The sequence below is a fragment of the Labrus bergylta genome, chromosome 8, assembly GCF_963930695.1.
Source record: "Labrus bergylta chromosome 8, fLabBer1.1, whole genome shotgun sequence".
Classification (NCBI taxonomy): domain Eukaryota; kingdom Metazoa; phylum Chordata; class Actinopteri; order Labriformes; family Labridae; genus Labrus; species Labrus bergylta.
Window position 1 is genome coordinate 31,441,014 of NC_089202.1, and position 19,289 is coordinate 31,460,302.

General features: G+C 46.6%; 1 protein-coding gene across 3 annotated transcripts in view; it reads left to right on the forward strand.

Annotated features, from left to right (window-relative positions):
• LOC110003058 (retinol dehydrogenase 13) overlaps positions 1–19,287 on the forward strand; it is a 20,162-nt gene extending 875 nt beyond the window's left edge. Inside the window, exons 1-7 of one of the 3 annotated variants that reach the window (XM_065957659.1) lie at positions 10,262–10,435; positions 14,164–14,298; positions 14,865–15,056; positions 16,748–16,909; positions 17,007–17,126; positions 18,147–18,351; positions 18,978–19,287. In XM_065957659.1, coding sequence (XP_065813731.1) covers positions 14,879–15,056; positions 16,748–16,909; positions 17,007–17,126; positions 18,147–18,351; positions 18,978–19,083 — 771 coding nt within the window. In that variant the 5' untranslated portion in view covers positions 10,262–10,435; positions 14,164–14,298; positions 14,865–14,878 and the 3' untranslated portion in view covers positions 19,084–19,287. Of the gene's footprint in view, positions 1–10,261; positions 10,436–14,163; positions 14,299–14,864; positions 15,057–16,747; positions 16,910–17,006; positions 17,127–18,146; positions 18,352–18,977 lie in introns of those variants that run through there. The other 2 variants (XM_065957657.1, XM_065957658.1) reach the window with 2 other exon arrangements.
• Positions 19,288–19,289: the final 2 nt, after the last annotated feature.

Below are 19,289 nucleotides of genomic sequence, written 5' to 3' on the forward strand. Positions count from 1 at the left end.
TACATGTTGCCTAACTCTGTCCTGAATCATCCAGCGGTCTGATAATCAAATTAACAAACATGGAGGACGGTCAAATAATTAGAAACACTTCTAAGTTTGTGTCTAGGGGCGGCTGTGGCTCATTGATCAACCCCTGAGCTGGAGGGTTCAATCCCCAGCAGCTGCAGCCACATGTCCAACATACTGATGGACTCTTTACTCAGCAGCCTCTACCAACAGTGTGTGAATGTGTATGAATGGATGAGTTAATACTGATGGACTCTTTACATAGCGGCCTCTACCATCAGTGTGTGAATGTGTATGAGTTAATACTGATGGACTCTTTACTCAGCGGCCTCTACCATCAGTGTGTGAATGTGTGTGAGTGGATGAGTTAATACTGATGGACTCTTTACTCAGCGGCCTCTACCATCAGTGTGTGAATGTGTGTGAGTGGATGAGTTAACACTGACGGACTCCTTACTCAGTGGCCTTGTTGGGCCTCAGCCATGTGTGTGGGACAAAGGACTGAGGCCTGTATCACAGTTCTCAAGCCTGACTAGAGAATTTTGGAGGCAACTAAACAAAGGGGTCTTAGCCCAGCAACCCCCCAACAGAAACTAACAAATAGGTGTGAAAAGTGGGGGGTGGGGGGTGTCTGAATTCTCTATCCTCATTGGAGGAGGCCTGAGGTAAACCCACAGGCAGCTCCAGTCTTTAAAAGCAATTGCCAGGCATTGCTTCCTTCTCTTCAAGTGTTGTCTGCTGACACCAGAGGATACCCTCTCCAACAAGATGGACTCCAGCATTCGAGAAAAAGCCTTTCCTCCTCTTGGCTTACATAGGTTAAACTCCAGAGCTGAGGTTGCTCAGTATAGGTAGCTCTTCACATGCTGAATTCAAGCATCAGAGGATTCAGCTGACTACTTCCACGGCATATTTTTGGGAGTTTTGGGCGCAATCAGATGTTATCAGGTTCGAGCAAAAAGAAGAGTTTCTTTCCTTTGATTTTTCGTAAGACGTCATTGAACACAACTGGACAGGAGCGCTAAAGGAAGCCCACTGATCCCTGAATCCACAAGGACACATAAAGAACTCGGCTCCTGCAACCAGAAGACCCTATAGAGCAGCGCTCTGGTTGAAGATCTGAATCCCGCTACCCTCCTCCTACATCTGCCACGAAGGAACCCTGCCTGAGTCTGTTGATTTAACATTCAACAGAGTGACGATCTAACCAACTTTGCAACGATCACCAGGAATTACCTCAAGTAAGAGCTTTGGTCTGGGCAGAAATAGTTTCGGAAATAGTTCTGTTTCTTTTATAACCACTGATAATTCTGCATCATTGTTGACGACACGTCACATTCTGTTTATTATCTGTTGTAAGCTGCTGCATTTGTTTTATTGTAATGAACTGCTGTGTTCGCCTATGTATGTAATGCTATGCTAGTTTACCTTCAGTCAACGGCTTTCACAATCAGAAAGACCAGTGTACCCACCGTTGAATCAAAGTCCGGCCACTGGCTTTCTGGTGTTTAAGTAACAGTTACTGAACTCAGCTCAGAGAGCTCAAACTAATTCAAAAGGTAGCCACACGGCTTCCTTTGTTGTCCACCATTTGTCACCATGTGACGAAGCCACAGGGTGCATTGTCTCTCTCCACCATCTTGTTTTCTCTCTCTCTCGCTTTCTCTCTCTCTCTCTCTCTCTCTCTCTCTCTCTTTCTCTCTCTCATCTACATACACACTCATCTACACACACACACACACACACACACATTTACACCTCATCCACAAGCCTTGCTTGATAATGTTTGTTGCTTAGATTAGTTTATGATAGTTATTTGTTTGATTAAGTTCATTGATTTTGGATTGATGTTGCTTTGTTTAAATAAATTCTGTTATAATTTTAAGAGAGCAGTTGTTTGTGATTACTGGTGTATTTGAATTGTGATATAAGCTGGGTGCGAAGGCTTAGTGTACGGATTTCACGTCTTCAATTTATTAAATATAGTTATTAATTATTAATTAGTAATTAAATAACTAATATGAGACTGATTTTAGTGATATTTTGGTTATATTTCCCTTAGTACAGAGTGGTGCCCCAAAATGAGATTAAACATAGTTTAATGACATTTTATTTATATTATTAATAATTAAATATAATTATTAAAGAATTTAACCAAAGTTGACTTGATACAACCCCAACAAATGGTGCCCCGTGTGAGGTCTTCAATAAACCAGTTTTATTGCACTGTAAATGCACAGTAATCCGAATTTTTAATCCTAAAAGAGATCTTTCTTGAGAAATTTCTCTTTTCTTTTGAAGATTCAGTTTTTGCTTGATTATTTATTCAAAGCAGACATCAAGCTGTGACTTAGTCGTATGTTGTTGGTCAATAGGTAAGGTAATACCCATTGTCCTCTTTGTTGTTCAGACAAAAATTGAGCTTGTTGTGTAACTAACACATAGGCCAGCTTACCAACAGGAGTGAAATCTCCTCATAAAAATAGATTGTAGTAACTAGCACTCAGGCTAAGCTTACTCATCACCTGCGGTTTTTCCCTTTGTCTTTGTCGGCTCTACACAAAAGTCCTGTTCCTAACAAAAGACAGAATGGGCGAGGAAAGCCCACATTACTCAGGGGCTGAGGCTCCCTGCGGATCAGACGATCGTTCCACAGTGTCCTGGAATTCACAACACCAGAAAGCGACACGCTAGAACTTGAGGGTGACGAACTACCGTGCCCCAAGACGGTAACCAAACCACGATACTCGGGACCGCCTTGCACACCGGGTGGGCAGCAGAGTCAAAGGGACGAAGGTTGGAACAAATCACAGTCTAAGTATCAGCCACCGCAACAAAATCACACCAGACCAAGAGGGAATTTCAGAAATGATCAACACCCCAGACAGAAGGGTAGATTTGGCAGAAGGCCCTACGAGTCCGCTGAGGGCAAAAATACAAATACGGAGGTGGTGGAAATGATTTGCCAGTGCATGACAGATGTGATGACAAAGATGGGAACCTCCCATCAACCATCCGCACCCCCTGACCATCAGAGGAAACCTGATTCAGACCCGAGGTCAGCGTGAATAACCCAGGGTCCTCCCCCTGTCACCGCTAAAGTCTACTTCGTGGGATGGGGAAGGGAGCCAAAGGAGCCCAGAGGGCCCCCTGGAGTTCCCCCACCTGACATTTCCCCCACCTGCTTGACTTTTCTGGGAGACCTTGTCCGTAAGGGCAAGGCCAGACGGATCTACACTTCAGTAGTGCTAGGGGGTTGTGTCAACACACTAGCCTTACTTGACTCAGGTGCCGAAATAAGTTTAATGTGTTGAGAGACCTTTGCTAAACTTGCCCGAACAATGCTCTCCTTAGGTAAACCTCTACAGGTTGAGAACTGCAATGTCAGCATCACCAGTTACACCCAAGACATCTCACCGATCACCCGGCGCACTTGGGTCGATCTCTCTTTTCGGAAAATGACACTGGTCCACCCAGTTTACATCTGCCTCCTTGATACAGAACCACTTTTCATTGGTCAAGACCTCTTGGATCGGGTGGCACTTCTAATCGACTGTCAACGGGGACATATTTGGGCTCAGGTAAATGTACCCAAGCCATTCTCGCCCAATAGTGGTCAAAACCCCGGAGGGGGACAGGTGGCCGTCGTCAGAAGGTCGGGCGCTACCACACCCATGCTTATGCCCCCTTTTGAGCCAGGCCCCAGGGCTGACCTTCCTCAACCGGCTTCACCCCCAGTGGTTGTGTCAATTCCATTCCAGGCACATCAGTCATTTCTTTGCTCACTAAGGAGCACCAACTCGTCACTGTAATGCCCCCTTTTGGTTGGAGAAGTCCGGGTGGATGGTCGCGAAATTTCAGAAGCTATGCTGACACTCTGGTCCGAAAAATCAGCAATAAATCATGACCTGTACCAGGATCTGTGCAACCACCCTGCTCCCCCAGTGTTGGTACCTTGGAGTCACAGCATCTTGTCCGCGGACTTCCCGCAAACTCTTCTTAAATCCCTTGGGGTATGCACGCTTTCCATCCAACTGGGGAAGAAGAGAGTCACTCACGTTGTCAGTGTGACCCACATCTCCAAGCCCCATTCTTCATGGGGGCAGATCTGCTTGTCAGACTTGGTGCCCAGCTGGATACGGTCAACCAGATTCTGTGGGCCCAGGCTGGGGCTGACCTCGGTCTCCCGAACACTGAGCCTGAACAGATGAAGTCAGGCCAGACCATTCTGAGGGCATGTCAAGTGGCTAGTGAGATGCAGGTAATCATACCTGCAAGGACAGCAGGTGTCCCCATCCGTCTCATGATCCCTAAGGGACAGAAGATACCCGGCTGTCAAGCCTTCTTTCAGCCTCTGCCTTACTTTGGGAAACTCAACCTAACCGATCGACCTATCTGCTTGCCCAAAATCTCATCCATACCGCTGTTCAGGTGGAAGCTCGGCAACCACTCGGGATGCTGATCGACATTTCGTTTCACGACTTTGAACTGACTATACCTGTCATCGGGGAGCTTCTCCCGTCCTTGAGCAGGATTGACCCTTCCAGTCAAGTCAGTTTCACTTTCCCGACTAACATGATCAAAATCGCTAGCCATGAGATGTTGCAGGATGAAGCCATCTGTAGCACCTCCTTGAGCAATGAAGGGGACATGGTTGTATATGCCTTGGCCGCACAGCCGGCAGGCACACCACCTAATGGCTCCAACCCCGAACCGTATCTCGGTTTCGAGTCAGAGATCGAACAGCAAATAGGAAAGGCAGATGCACTAACCACAGAAGACCAGAAGAACGTACTTTGGAGTTTATTCTGTGACTTCCAGTCAATCTTTTCACGTGACTCCCAGGACTGTGGAGTCACCAACCTTCGCACAGTGCATATTCTAACAGACCCAAAGGCCCCACCAACATTTGTACGTCAGTACAAAATCCCATTGGCGGCATACAAGTCTATCCAGGAAATCTTGGACAAGCTGCTTGAGAAGCAGATCATAAGGGAGTGTAACTTAACGTACAACTCCCCCATCTGGCCAGTGCTGAAACCTACTGGAAAATGGTGCTTGACCATCGACTACCGCCCACTAAACAAACAAGTCCCGCTTTCCCGCTGGCCTATGATCCATTTGGATCAAGAACTGTCCAAAGTAAAGGGGGCTCGCTTCTTCTCAACCGTGGACGTGGCCAGTGGTTTCTGGACCATGAGAGTGGATCCAGCCGACCAGTACAAGCTGGCCTTCTCTTTCGGCAACCGTCAGTACACCTGGAACCGTTGCCCCTTCGGGTACTCAAACTCCACAGCCGAGTTCAACATCTTACTCCACAAGGCAAAGAGCGACGCCGCAGCACGTGGTAACCTCATTTATGTGGATGACATCCTGATGAGAAGCTGTTCATTCGATGAACACCTGGCCGAGATCCGCCATGTACTCAACCAACTCTCTAATGCAGGCACCAAATGGCGATTGCCAAGTGCCAATGGTGCCACGTCAAGGTTGAGTACGTTGGTCTGACAGTAGGGGCTGAGGGCATCGAACCCCAAGCAGGGAGAATCCGAGCCATCCAAGACATCAAGGCCCCCACCAATGTGTCAGAGCTGAGGCGCTTCCTTGGAGTCTGCAATTACTCTCGGCAGTTCATTGAAGACTACGCAGAGATAGCAAGGCCAATGACGAACTCCTGCGTAAAGGCAAGGCGTTCGAGTGGAGCAAGGGGCAGGAGCAATCGTTCATTCAAATGAAAGACAAACTGTGTTCGCCTCAGTGCTTAGCCTACCCAGATAAAGACAAAGAGTTCTATCTGGGGGCAAGCTTCTCCCCCCAATGCCTCAATGTGGCTCTAGCACAAATGCATGACACCGACAAGAGGGTGGTGGCCTATGCAAGCCGACCTCTAAGCAGCGTAGAAATCAAGTTTTCGGACTGTGAGAAGGCCCGTCTGGGCGGTGGAACACTTCCGCAGTTACATCAGAGGACAAAGGGTGATCATTGAGACATGCCATCAACCCGTTACCTTCCTCAACAGCCAACAACTGCGGGAAGGACGGGTCACAAACAGCCATATTGCCTCCTGGATGATGGCACTACAGGGCTACGACATCGAGGTCAAATACGCACAGAACCTGAAAATGGCTCTGGGCCAGGGGCTGGCTGAATGCCAACACTGTGACTGCGAAGAGTCTCCAAACTCCCAGCCTGTTTCAGTCACTTCCCCTACAATACCCTCAAATCACCATTACTATGATGAGAACATCTGCCAAGATCTCCCCAAGGTCTTCGTGGATGGGTGCTCATTTCAACACAAATGCCAACCCTGGGCAGGGGTTGGAATTGTGTGGATTGGTCACTGGTCCGAACAACTGGACCACTACCAACTCAGGCCCAAGACCAGTCAGTATACTGAGATTGCAGCAGCACTCATCGCACTGCAACAAGCCGCCAAGGCAGTAATCTTGCAACTAGTGGTCTGCTCTGACTCCAACTACGCTCGTCATAGTTTCATTTCCCATTTCCCGGTCTGGCATGTGACCAGCTTGTGTCGGAGCGAGGCATGACTGTATATTGGAAGACGGTCAAGGGCCACTCCCAAATTTCAGGTCCAGACAAGGACGGCAACGATGAAGCCGACCGCTTAGCCAAGTTGGGTGCGATACAGGGTACACCCAAGACCACATGTGTTTCAAGACCACATGGCTCCCAGAACCGGAAGCAAAGCAGGTTAACGCTATCACTTGGCGACAGTCACGAGAGAAGAAGGAAGTCCCTCACACCTACTACCAGATTGTGCAACTGGGTTGAGAACCTGGGGATGCAGACTTAGCCTCTATGCAGGAACGAGATCCTGCCATTCAAAACATCCGGCAGCTGCTGATGGGCCCACAATCACCTAGGGCTTCGACCACCCTGCCAGGGGGTTCCGATGACGTGAGGGCTCTCCACGCTGACCTGTCACACTTCAAACTGAAAAAGGACTTGTTGGTCTATACCTGCGGGAAACATGGGCCACCCCGTTGGGTCGTACCAACCGACCATAGGGGGATGATGCTAGCCCACGCCCATGACTCTCCGATTGGAGGACACCGGGGATACAAAGCGACCCTTGTAACCCTGAGACAAGTGGCATACTGGCCAACAATGGCCCGAGATGTTAAGGCTTATGCACAAGGATGCCTGGTCTGCTGCCAGTTCCAGCCCTCTCAACCCCTGGGTCAAGCCCCACTCCAACGCAAGGGAGTCACATTCCCCTGGTCAAACCTTCAGGTCGACTGGATCGGACCAGTCACGAAATCAGCACGAAGTAATAAATACCTCCTTACAATCACATGCGCCTTCACTAAGTGGGTTGAGTGTCTCCCGGCACCCAATGACACAGCCATGACAACGGCAGTATTACTGCTGAATCATGTGTTCAGCCGTTGGGGACTTCCCCTTTCCGTTGACTCGGACTGGGGCACGCATTTCACTTCCAGTGTAATGACTTCTCTGTTTGATATCCTGGGGGCGGAGGTTAAGTTCCACATCTCTCACCACCCCCAGTCATCAGGCCAAGTTGAATGTGCTAACCGCACCATTGTCAACATGCTCAAGAAATACGTGAGTAGCAATGGTAAATGTTCTCTACCAGCCAGAGAACATCAGCGTGGCTACCGCATACACAGCACACCAATGCATCTCAGACCTGCGCGACCACCTCAAGGTGACATTCGCATGGGCCCAGGGGAACCTGGAAGCCTCAGCTAAAGGAGCTAAGGCCTACTATGACAGGAAGTCATCCGATCGAGAGTACCAAGTAGGCGACAGGGTTTTCTACTTCAAGTATGCACAACCTGTAGGAATCTCAAAGAAATTCCTCCCGAGCTGGTTTGGTCCTTTCGAGATTGTAGGGAAGCTGTCACCAGTAGCTTACTGTATCAGGGTCTCAAGGCCAAAGCAACAACCCACATACAAATGGGCCCACGCAAACCAGATCAAACCATTTAAGCCGTATCCACATGCAGAAAAGGAATCGGATGACACACCTGGGTGCTACTGATCCTCCTCAGGATCAGTAGCACCCCTCTGTAAAACCTTGGAGCTAGTAGCATGACCTAACTCACTGACTAACTGGCACTAACTCCAATCGCTATCCATCCATAATTGTACTTTGGTTTATTTCAGGATGGAACTCCCCCTGATCCTCGGCCTCCTACTGACCCTACATGTGGTCGTCTCCGCAGAAGTTGTAGAAACAGGGCCACCGACGGGTACAGTTCTTCAAGAGACCCCAGGGCTTCTGATCACCCATTGCGGCATCTACACCCAAAGAATCTATGTATGCCTTGATCCCTGGGATGTATACCGCAAACACATCCGTCTACCCCCACAACTAACTGAAGGGAGATTAAGTGGAGCCCAAGCGCACGGCACAGTCGAAAGAGCGAAACAAACCACTACCCATATTCTCAAACAACTGCAGAAGTTCTTAGTTACTGAGGAAGACCTCAGCGGGAAACAGTGGCCAAAACGGTTCCTCGGCAGTCTGCTGGCTGCTGCCTCTGCCATCGGGTCATTATTTTCTGTTGGCCTCTCTGCTGCTAACACTGTCAGCCTCAGCACCCTCCAGAGACATATGAGCAAACGTGTCGATGAAATGCCAGAGATCAGACAGAGACTCTTTTCACAACAAGAACAGCTACAAGACCTTGGAAAAACCATCCATAGTGACCGTTAACTTACACTCGACCCTCCTTAACAACACCTTGCATGCTCTAGACACCCTGTCAGTAGTTATAAAGGAAGATATCACCTATGTAAGGGTAATAAGGGACTTGATGCAGGATCTGATTCGAGAAGTGAGCTTATCAGTAAATAGTCTTAGTGGAGGAAAGATCCCAGCCTACCTGGTTTCCTTGAACCTTGTAGAACAGATACTGAAAGCAGCCACTACCACTGTGGTACAATCCTCACAGGTACACCTAGCACACAGCCTTGGTAGTGCAGTCCCCATTGTGTTAGATCCCGATAATCTAGAAATAGGTTTTATTCTTAACCTCCCTATCATAGAATTAAATCTATATTGAATATTGGCTTTTGGAAGGGTAACACACATGTATATCTCAAAACACCATCCACCATCGCATACCATGATGAAGATCCTTCACTCTACCTCATTCCCAACCTAAACATGTGCACTAAAACTAAGGACATCCACTGGTTTTGCCCAAGCAACCCCTTTATTAGGGATGTCACCACCTACCTCTGTGGTTTGAGGACTGACTCTCTGAACAGAAATGTCAGGGTAGTATGTCTACACGAGACGAGGAACCCGAAACCAAAGTAGAAAGAGCAGGATATCGGTGGCTCGTCAGCACGCCTGTCACCAAAGTTTTCATGTCTTACGACCGCCATGATACAGTCACTAAATTAACTTTACCAAATCAGACAGTCTTCATGACTGTCCCCCATGGGAGCCACTGTGCACATTAATGACATTGTCCTCCATCACCTCGACCCATCCCGGCATGACACGGAGATCGAGATTATGGACGCATTTAAGGGTTACAATCTCACACTTGACACAACCCTGTAACAGCAACTCAGAGCTGGGGGGACTAAATTGATTCAGTTCAGCCTTAAACCGACTGGACTCACCACCAAATTTAGTCAAATGATTAGGCCGGTACCTAGACAAAGCCAGGCTATTAGTGAGATTGCACTAGGGTTCCTGCTTAGTGGCTGGATTATCACAGCCGTGGTGGCGTATATGTAATGTATAAATACATTAGGAAACTGCAGGCCAAACTAGACTCAATCATGCTCCTCCAGCCGCGTTTCACACAGACTAAGACCACGCCACTGGTAGACTCCGGGCTACTCTAGGAGTAAGTCCTAAAAGCCTCATTTGAGTGATTCACTGAGATCACAAAGACCTAAAAGGACTCTTTATCCCAGAATCCCCTGCGGTACTTCACACCTACGTGTGATGTAAAGGGGGGACCGAAACCTGAGGGAGACCCCACAGGAAGGCGGCCAGGTGACAAAACTCTTGAGACTTCCATTGCTCTCTCTCTTTCCATGCGCTGACTTCAAGTGTTCGGAGACACAAGCTCACCTCCTGTTTCCTGCAACAATCTTCCTTTGTTTTAAGTTTTGGCGCGCAGGTAATCCGCGGCCGGCAGTGTTCTGAATTCCGAGCTCGGATTGTGCAGTGAACGCATCTTAGTTTCTCAGAGAGCGTCAGACTACAACAGATTATCAGAACGATAACGGTCTTATTCCGTCCTGCAACAAAAGGACATCAATGGACATCTCTCCACTCGATGGAGAACCAACGAAGCCGCTCTTGCTGTAAGGGAACCTCGCTGCCATCAGACGCCTCTGCACCAGGACGGACAGAAGATCTGCTCCATCGCCGGACTCTTTCCCTTTCACCAATCGCGGGCAAAGCGATTCACAAGTGAGGCTTAATTAGGTCTGGGCAGAATTAGCTTTAGAGAGTGTTTTTATCAATTGTTTGATTGATGCAGAAACTGTAATTTTTATCTTTGAGTTTTACCTGTTTAAAACTCTTGCTGTTCCCGTTTCGGACCGCTGCGTCCTATATGTGTTTAGCGTAACAGCGTTATAACCGGGTATTACTCGTCTGATCAGAAAGGCCAGTGTAAGCCGTATTAACTTGAATTCGGCCATTGGTTTGTTTCTGTGAATAGAAGGGAATTACTCCGAGTTGTGGCACGGGATTCGGACTGTGATCTGGCCTCTTCCGGCACGCATTTCTCTCCTCCTCTACTCTCCTCTTTTCTCCCCCTGTTACTAACTCCACCACCGCGCCATTACGCACATAGGCTACACACACACACACACACACACACACACACACACACACACACACACACACACACACACACACACACACACACACACACACACACACACACACACCTTCCACAAGCCTTGCTTGATAATGTTTGTTGCTTAGATTAGTTTATGATAGTTATTTGTTTGATTCATTGTTCATTGATTTGTATTGGTGTTGCTTTGCTTAAATAAATTCTGTTATAATTTAAGAGAGCAGTTGTTTGTGATTACTGGTTGTATTTGCATTGTGATATAAGCTGGATGCGAAGGCTTTGTGTACGGATTTCACGCCTTCAATTTATTAAATATAGTTATTAATTATTAATAAAATTAGTAATTAAATAACTAATTTGAGACTGATTTGAGTGATATTTTGGTTATATTTCCCTCAAAACAGGGTGGTGCCCCAAAACAGGATTAAACATAGTTTAATTATATTTTATTTATATTATTAATAATTAAATATAATTATTAAAGAATATAACCAAAGTTGACTTGATACAACCCCAACAGCCTCTACCATCAGTGTGTGAACGTGTGTGAGTGGATGAGTTAATACTGACGGACTCTTAACCCAGCGGCCTCTACCATCAGTGTATGAATGTGTGTGAGTGGATGAGTTAACACTGATGGACTCTTTACTCAGCAGCCTCTATCATCAGTGTGTGAATGTGTAGGTGTGCCTTTAAATGTTCTTTAAATAGAGAAGACTGGAAAAGCGCTCTACAAGCTCAAGTCCATTTATCCACACTGACAAATGTTTAAATCCAGTGATTATGAAGGATTGACTCAGCTCCACATTCTGCTGACTCTTCTTTAAGCTCTCGGTTATGTCTATTTGTCTCAATATAAAAAGGTGTAGTATAGAAATGCTGACTTTAACAAACGGCCACTGAGTCACGGCTCCAGTTTGGTTTGATACTGGTAATGGTAATAGTAATAAGAAAGACTCAGTTTAAAAACTGTTTTCCAGCAGGTTCCTGTTCTGCGGAACATGAAACATAAACCACAGTCAGGACACATCAAGACAAACACATTTACAGGACATTAGCATGGGCTAGGCAAATACAGACAAATAGAAACAAACAGTACAGATACTGCGAACAGTACATGAACAATTAATGAGTGCAGGTGTAAGTGTGGAGAAGGTGTCGTTTGTATGTATTTTTGAAATATGAGGTAGATGGTAAAGTTTTAATGTGATGGAGAATGTCATTCCAAATTTTGGTGTATGTATAAAAGAAGGACTTCTGACCATAGTTGTTTTTATATGCAGGGACTGGGATGAGTGCCTGTGAGACTGACCTAGTGAGGCGCACTTGTCTCATATTATGTGTCAGTAGAAGTGCAGCAAGTGTTGGTGAAGTGCTGTTTTTAATCTGAAAATAGTATGTAATAGCATGGCTGTGTATGTAATTCTGGAAAGCCAAGGCGTTGGAACTTGAGTGCAGAGCAATGCTGTGACCATTTTGGGAGGTTACTGTGGCTCTTAAGAGCTCGATAGTACAGTCGTGCTATTGGTTCAGTAATCTCCTTAGTGGTAAGTGATCAGATTGGAAGACAGTAGGAAATTGATGAAAACACAATTGCATGTAGGTACGTTTCAGAAACAGAGAGATATGATCTGATCTTATTATACACATAAAGTTTCTGACTCAGCTTAGTAGTTAGTTTAGAGGTGTGTTCACGGTATGTAAGATCTGAATCAAGTAGCACACCAAGATATTTGTAGGTCTTTGTGATGGCAAGATCTTGGCTTCCAAAGGTGATGGGATCAGTGAATGTAATTCATTTTCTGGGGGAGTGAAAGTACATACACTCAGTTTTCTTTACATTGATAGTCAAATGATTATTTTTCAACCAGTCATGTAAGAACTGAAGATCAGACAATAATTTGGAATTTATGACATTAGGATTTGAGTCAGAGAGAAAAATAACGGTATCATCAGCATACAGTAAGCATTTTGAATATTTGCACACTTGAGGAAGATCATTGATGTATAAAAGAAAAAGTAAGGGTCCAAGAATGCTGCCTTGTGGAACACCCATATCACAGACTAAAGGTTGGGATGTTGCATGATCAATTTTGACAACTTGCGACCTGTTTCTCAGATAAGAAGAAAGCATTTCAATCACAGATGGAGACAGTTTAAATGAGTGAAGTTTGTTAAGCAGGATTTGATGGTTCACGGTGTCAAAAGCTTTACGATAATCAATAAAAATAGCTCCAGTGATGTGACCTTTGTCCAGAGACCTTTGTTAAGAGAGTCACGTACTTGTTCATTGAGAAGTAGTAATGCTGACATGGTTGATCGTTTAGCTCGAAAACCATGTTGGCAGTCACTGAGCCAGTTGTTAGCTTCAAAGTAAGAACTAAGCTGGTTATACAAGGCTTTTTCAAGCAACTTAGACATAACTGGAAGTATTGCTATAGGTCTGTAGTTTGAAACAAGAGTAGGATCATCAGATTTAAAAGTTGGTGTGATTTGCGATGACCCAGACTTTGATGGAATTTGCGTTGACGTGGATATTCTGGGGCTGGTGAATTGTTTGTTTATTGTCCATGACCATTTGTTTGTTGTCCATGGCAGACGGCTTTGGTGTGTGGCCAGACAGCTCAATTGGAACATGTAGAATATCAATATTGCAGCATACTTGACAAATATCAGACCCGCAAATGCCTGAATTGATGTTTGTTTGCTGCCGTAGTTCACAGCCACATGTGGCTGCTGCCGCTGCCGCCGCCATCACCTAAGCTTATTAGAAACATGCAGAGGCTTTTTAGGTCGGGTACAATCACTTCTATCTGAACCACTTCTCTTGCCCGCTTCCATCGCTGCAACACCTGTTGGTTTGACCTGATAACTGCTCTCATATCTGGCAAACCGAGGGGCGTCCAAAACGGCCGTGTGGGGGTGCCTTAAAACTGCCCTCTCCTCTTTGGTTTGAACTAATAATGAATCAATTCAAATGAACACATTTGATCTCAGCTGATGTTTGTTTGTGGATCTTCACATCTTTACAGCCACTTTTGGTCTGAACACACCATTTAGAATCCAGCAGTGCTAACAGCTATGCTAACTGTCGGTTTAGTGCTAAAAAAATACTGGAACTAATTTAAAGATGATAAATTACTCAACATAAGATGACCTGCAGTAGGAGACAAACTTTATCCACCATCACATCATTAACACTTTACCTCCATGCTGAGTGGCTGTTCACGTCTTCCTTAACAAACTGTTTTCAGGCTCTAAAACAGAGAATTGTGTTTGATTATAAGCAGCAGAGTACAGGATGTAAAGCAGTGTGTGTATCTGTGTGTTTCAGGTGTGGTCGTGTTGAGGAGGTGGATTGCAGGTGGAGTGTGTTGCTGTTCGGTGCGTCTGGACGGGAAGACAGTTCTGATCACCGGAGCAAACACCGGCATCGGCAAAGAGACGAGCAGAGACCTCGCACGCAGAGGTCAGAGTGTGTGTGATTACCCGCGTTGTGGGGACATAGACGTGTTTATACTGTGATATTTACAGTCTATGGTTTATACAGATATGATGGGTGTGTTTGATTTGTTGTAGGGGCCCGGGTGGTGACGGGTGTGTTTGATTTGTTGTAGGGGCCCGGGTGGTGATGGGTGTGTTTGATTTGTTGTAGGGGCCCGGGTGGTGACGGGTGTGTTTGATTTGTTGTAGGGGCCCGGGTGGTGACGGGTGTGTTTGATTTGTTGTAGGGGCCCGGGTGGTGACGGGTGTGTTTGATTTGTTGTAGGGGCCCGGGTGGTGACGGGTGTGTTTGATTTGTTGTAGGGGCCCGGGTGGTGACGGGTGTGTTTGATTTGTTGTAGGGGCCCGGGTGGTGACGGGTGTGTTTGATTTGTTGTAGGGGCCCGGGTGGTGACGGGTGTGTTTGATTTGTTGTAGGGGCCCGGGTGGTGACGGGTGTGTTTGATTTGTTGTAGGGGCCCGGGTGGTGATGGGTGTGTTTGATTTGTTGTTGGGGCCCGGGTGGTGACGGGTGTGTTTGATTTGTTGTAGGGGCCCGGGTGGTGATGGCGTGCAGGGACCTCACCCGAGCGGAGCAGGCGGCTGAGGAGATCCGTCGCTCGACAGGTAATGGTAACGTGGTGATCAGACACCTGGACCTGGCCTCGGTTTACTCCGTCAAACAGTTCGCTAAAGATTTCATCGACAGTGAAGACAGACTGGACATCCTCATCAACAACGCAGGTGAGCTCACCTGTCTCTCTCTACCTGTCTGTATGTTCACCTGTCTCTCTCCACCTGTCTGTCTGTTCACCTGTCTCCTCTACCTGTCTGTATGTTCACCTGTCTCTCTCCACCTGACTGTCTGTTCACCTGTCTCTCTCCACCTGTCTGCCTGTTCACCTGTCTCTCTCTACCTGTCTGTATGTTCACTTGTCTCTCTCTACCTGTCTGTATGTTCACCTGTCTCTCTCCACCTGACTGTCTGTTCACCTGTCTCTCTCCACCTGTCTGCCTGTTCACCTGTCTCTCTCTACCTGTCTGTATGTTCACTTGTCTCTCTCCACCTGTCTGCCTGTTCACCTGTCTCTCTCTACCTGTCTGCCTGTTCATCTGTCTCTCTCCACCTGACTGTCTGTTCACCTGTCTCTCTCTACCTGTCACTCTCTCTCTCTCTTCCTGTCTGTCTACTCACCTGTCTCTCTCTACCTGTCTCTCTCTCTCTCTCTCTACCTGTCTGTCTGTTCACCTGTCTCTCTCTACCTGTCTGTATGTTCACCTGTCTCTCTCCACCTGACTGTCTGTTCACCTGTCTCTCTCTACCTGTCACTCTCTCTCTCTCTTCCTGTCTGTCTACTCACCTGTCTCTCTCTACCTGTCTCTCTCTCTCTCTCTCTCTCTCTCTCTACCTGTCTGTCTGTTCACCTGTCTCTCTCGACCTGTCTGTCTGTTCACCTGTCTCTCTCTACCTGTCTTTCTCTCTCTCTCTCTACCTGTCAGTCTGTTCACCTGTCTCTCTCTACCTGTCTCTCTCTCTCCACCTGTCTGTCTGTTCACCTGTCTCTCTCTACCTGTTTCTCTGTCTCTCTACCTGTCTGTCTGTTCACTTGTCTCTCTCTACCTGTCTCTCACTCTCGCCACCTGTCTGTTCACCTGTCTCTCTCTCTCTCTCCACCTGACTGTCTGTTCACCTGTCTCTCTCTACCTGTCTCTCGCTCTCTCTCTACCTGTCTGTATGTTCACCTGTCTCTCTCCACCTGACTGTTTGTTCACCTGTCTCTCTCCACCTGTCTGTCTGTTCACCTGTCTCTCTCTACCTGTCTGTATGTTCACCTGTCTCTCTCTACCTGTCTGTATGTTCACCTGTCTCTCTCCACCTGACTGTCTGTTCACCTGTCTCTCTCCACCTGTCTGTCTGTTCACTTGTCTCTCTCTACCTGTCTCTCACTCTCACCACCTGTCTGTTCACCTGTCTCTCTCTCTCTCCACCTGACTGTCTGTTCACCTGTCTCTCTCTACCTGTCTCTCTCTCTCTCTCTACCTGTCTGTCTGTTCACCTGTCTCTCTCTACCTGTCTCTCTCTCTCTCTCTACCTGTCTGTCTGTTCACCTGTCTCTCTCTACCTGTCTCTCTATATCTCTCTCTACCTGTCTGTCTGCTCACCTGTCTCTCTCTACCTGTCTGACTGTTCACCTGTCTCTCTCTACCTGTCTCTCTCTCTACCTGTCTCTCTCTACCTGTCTCTCTCTCTCTCTCTACCTGTCTGACTGTTCACCTGTCTCTCTCTACCTGTCTCTCTCTCTACCTGTCTGTCTGTTCACCTGTCTCTCTCTACCTGTCTCTCTCTCTCTTCCTGTCTGTCTCTCTACCTGTCTCTCTCTCTCTCTATCTGTCTGTCTGTTCACCTGTCTCTCTCTCTCTCCACCTGTCTGCAGGAGTGATGATGTGTCCAAAATGGCTGACGGAGGACGGTTTTGAGACTCAGCTGGCTGTCAATCATCTAGGTCACTTCCTGCTGACCAATATGCTGCTTCCTATGCTGATTAGCTCCGCCCCCAGCCGTGTGGTCACTGTGTCCTCCATCGCCCACAAAGGGGGTATGACCTCTGACCTCTGATGTGTCTCTGTGATGTTTTTAGTCTTGTTTGTTTGTTGTGACACATTTGATATGTTTTTGTTTTCCTGATTCCTCAGGTCGTATCGACCTTGACGACCTGTTCTTCACCACGAGGCCGTACAGCCCTCTGGAGAGTTACAAACAGAGCAAACTGGCTAACGTCCTGTTCTCCAGAGAACTCGCCCAACGACTCAAAGGTCCAGACAAACACTCACAGGTCTCCATCAGAGACTCTTTCCAGATGTTTCCATCCTCTGGAGAAGGAGGGGTATTAGCAAGCGTTCAGTTATCAACGCTAAACAGACTGTGCTCATGGCTAGTTTGTTAGCTGCTAATGAGCTAGTTAACCACAGAATGAGATCCTGTTTATGCTGGTTGCTTAGCACAGTCATTTATGCATATGGTGAAAATCTAACAACAATCCTGAATCCAAAACATGAGCCTCCGCAAACTAATAAACATATGACAAACAATAAACGAGCTAACAATCCAGGTATGGTTCTTACAGACTCGGATAGCTGCTAACTGTTGCTAACATGTAAATAAATAAAGTTCTAATGTGTCTGGTTGTAAAAAGTTGAGCTCAGACAGGACAGACTGTAAGTCCAATAAAGCTCACAGAGAGACAGATTATTAGTCTGATATCTACAGGAACAAATCTTCAGAAGACTCCAATACCACAAACACGACCCAGAGGTCAAAGGTCAGGGACTGAATTAGCTGAGGTGACACCTAGCAGACAGCTAGCAGCTCCCAACTGTCACTCACAGAGGCCACGCCCCCTAATATTACATCACTTTAAGCTTTGATATAATGTTAAGAAGTGAGTTGTATAAACATTCAGCCCGAACAGTTGAAGAGAGAAATGAACTCTAGAGACCCAAACAGTTTTTTTACCAGGATGTAAACATGTTTATTTTAACATGGGGCTCTATGGAGACTGACTCACTGCAGGAGACAGACTCTAGTGGACACTGGAGGAACTGCAGCTGTAAAGTTAGACATTTGAACATGGGGCTCTATGGGGATTGACTCACTGCAGGAGACAGACTCTAGTGGACACTGGAGGAACTGCAGCTGTAAAGTTGGAGATTTTAACATAGAGCTCTATGGGGACTGACTCACTACAGGAGAGAGTAGTAATAACAGATCAGGGAACCTGTTGTTTCTTCTTCCTGTTTGTGTGTGACCTTAATGTTTTTCTGAATTCTCTTCAGGCTCTGGTGTGTCGTCGTTTTGTCTCCACCCTGGTGTGATCTACACAGATCTGGGGCGTCACGTTCACAGCTGGTTCCCTTTGTTGGGGACTCTGCTGAGCCTTCCCTCCCTGATGCTCATGAAGACTCCCCGGCAGGGCAGTCAGACCACGCTGTACTGTGCCCTGACCCCGGGCCTGGAGGGGCTGTCTGGACGTTACTTCAGGTAAAGATGATGACCTGGTCCTCTGTCACTCGCAGTCAGAACTAAGGCTGTCAAATTGTTTGATCCTTTTTGACAGGGCTTTCTCTGTTGCTGCTCCCACCCTCTGAAACTCACTCCCAAAAAACATCAGAGACTCCCCCACACTCACCTCCTTCAAGAAATCCCTCAAAACTCACCTCTTCAACCACTAACTCCCCCCTCCCCCTACATTACCTCTTCATTGTACTGTCCTCGTCGTTTTTTGTTTCGTTTTATGGTTTTATTTTTTGTCAAAGCGTCTTTGGGTTCCTAGAAAAGCGCTATAAAAAACAATATATTATTATTATTATTATTATTTGATACCACATGTTCAAAAAGCATCAAAAAGTGCAAAAGCTTTAAAACAAACTACATCATTCCAAAAGACAGCTGTGTAGAGGAAGAATTAATCCATCAACATTAAAAGCAAGTGTGCACGAGTTTGTCTGCAATTTTTGATCATTCAGAACGAGAAATCGCTCAATAAAGAGCGTAAAAGATTAAAAATCTAGTATCATGACAACATTAGAACTCAAAGAGTTTGTTTTTAAAGTCAGTCAGTGTGACGTCCTCATAAACCACATAAACCTGTTTATTTGTGGTTTCAGTGACTGTGCAGAGAAGGAAACGGCTCCAGAGGGACGCGACGACGTGGTGGCGAGAAAGCTGTGGGAGCAGAGCGCCCGACTGGTCGGATTAAAAGACACATGCTGACCTCTGACCTTTAGATCGTTACGTAATGAAAGTAGGAACTCACTATGACATCTGTTTAGAATGTGATTTAAAAATAACTTTTATTTTCTTGGTGTAATTTGTGTGAGAACGTGGTGCCGAATTGGACGATGTTTTACTGTTGACCTTTGACCTGCAGGGATGTCACAGCTTTTTTGTGCAAACTGAAATAAAGTTTAAACTGAGTG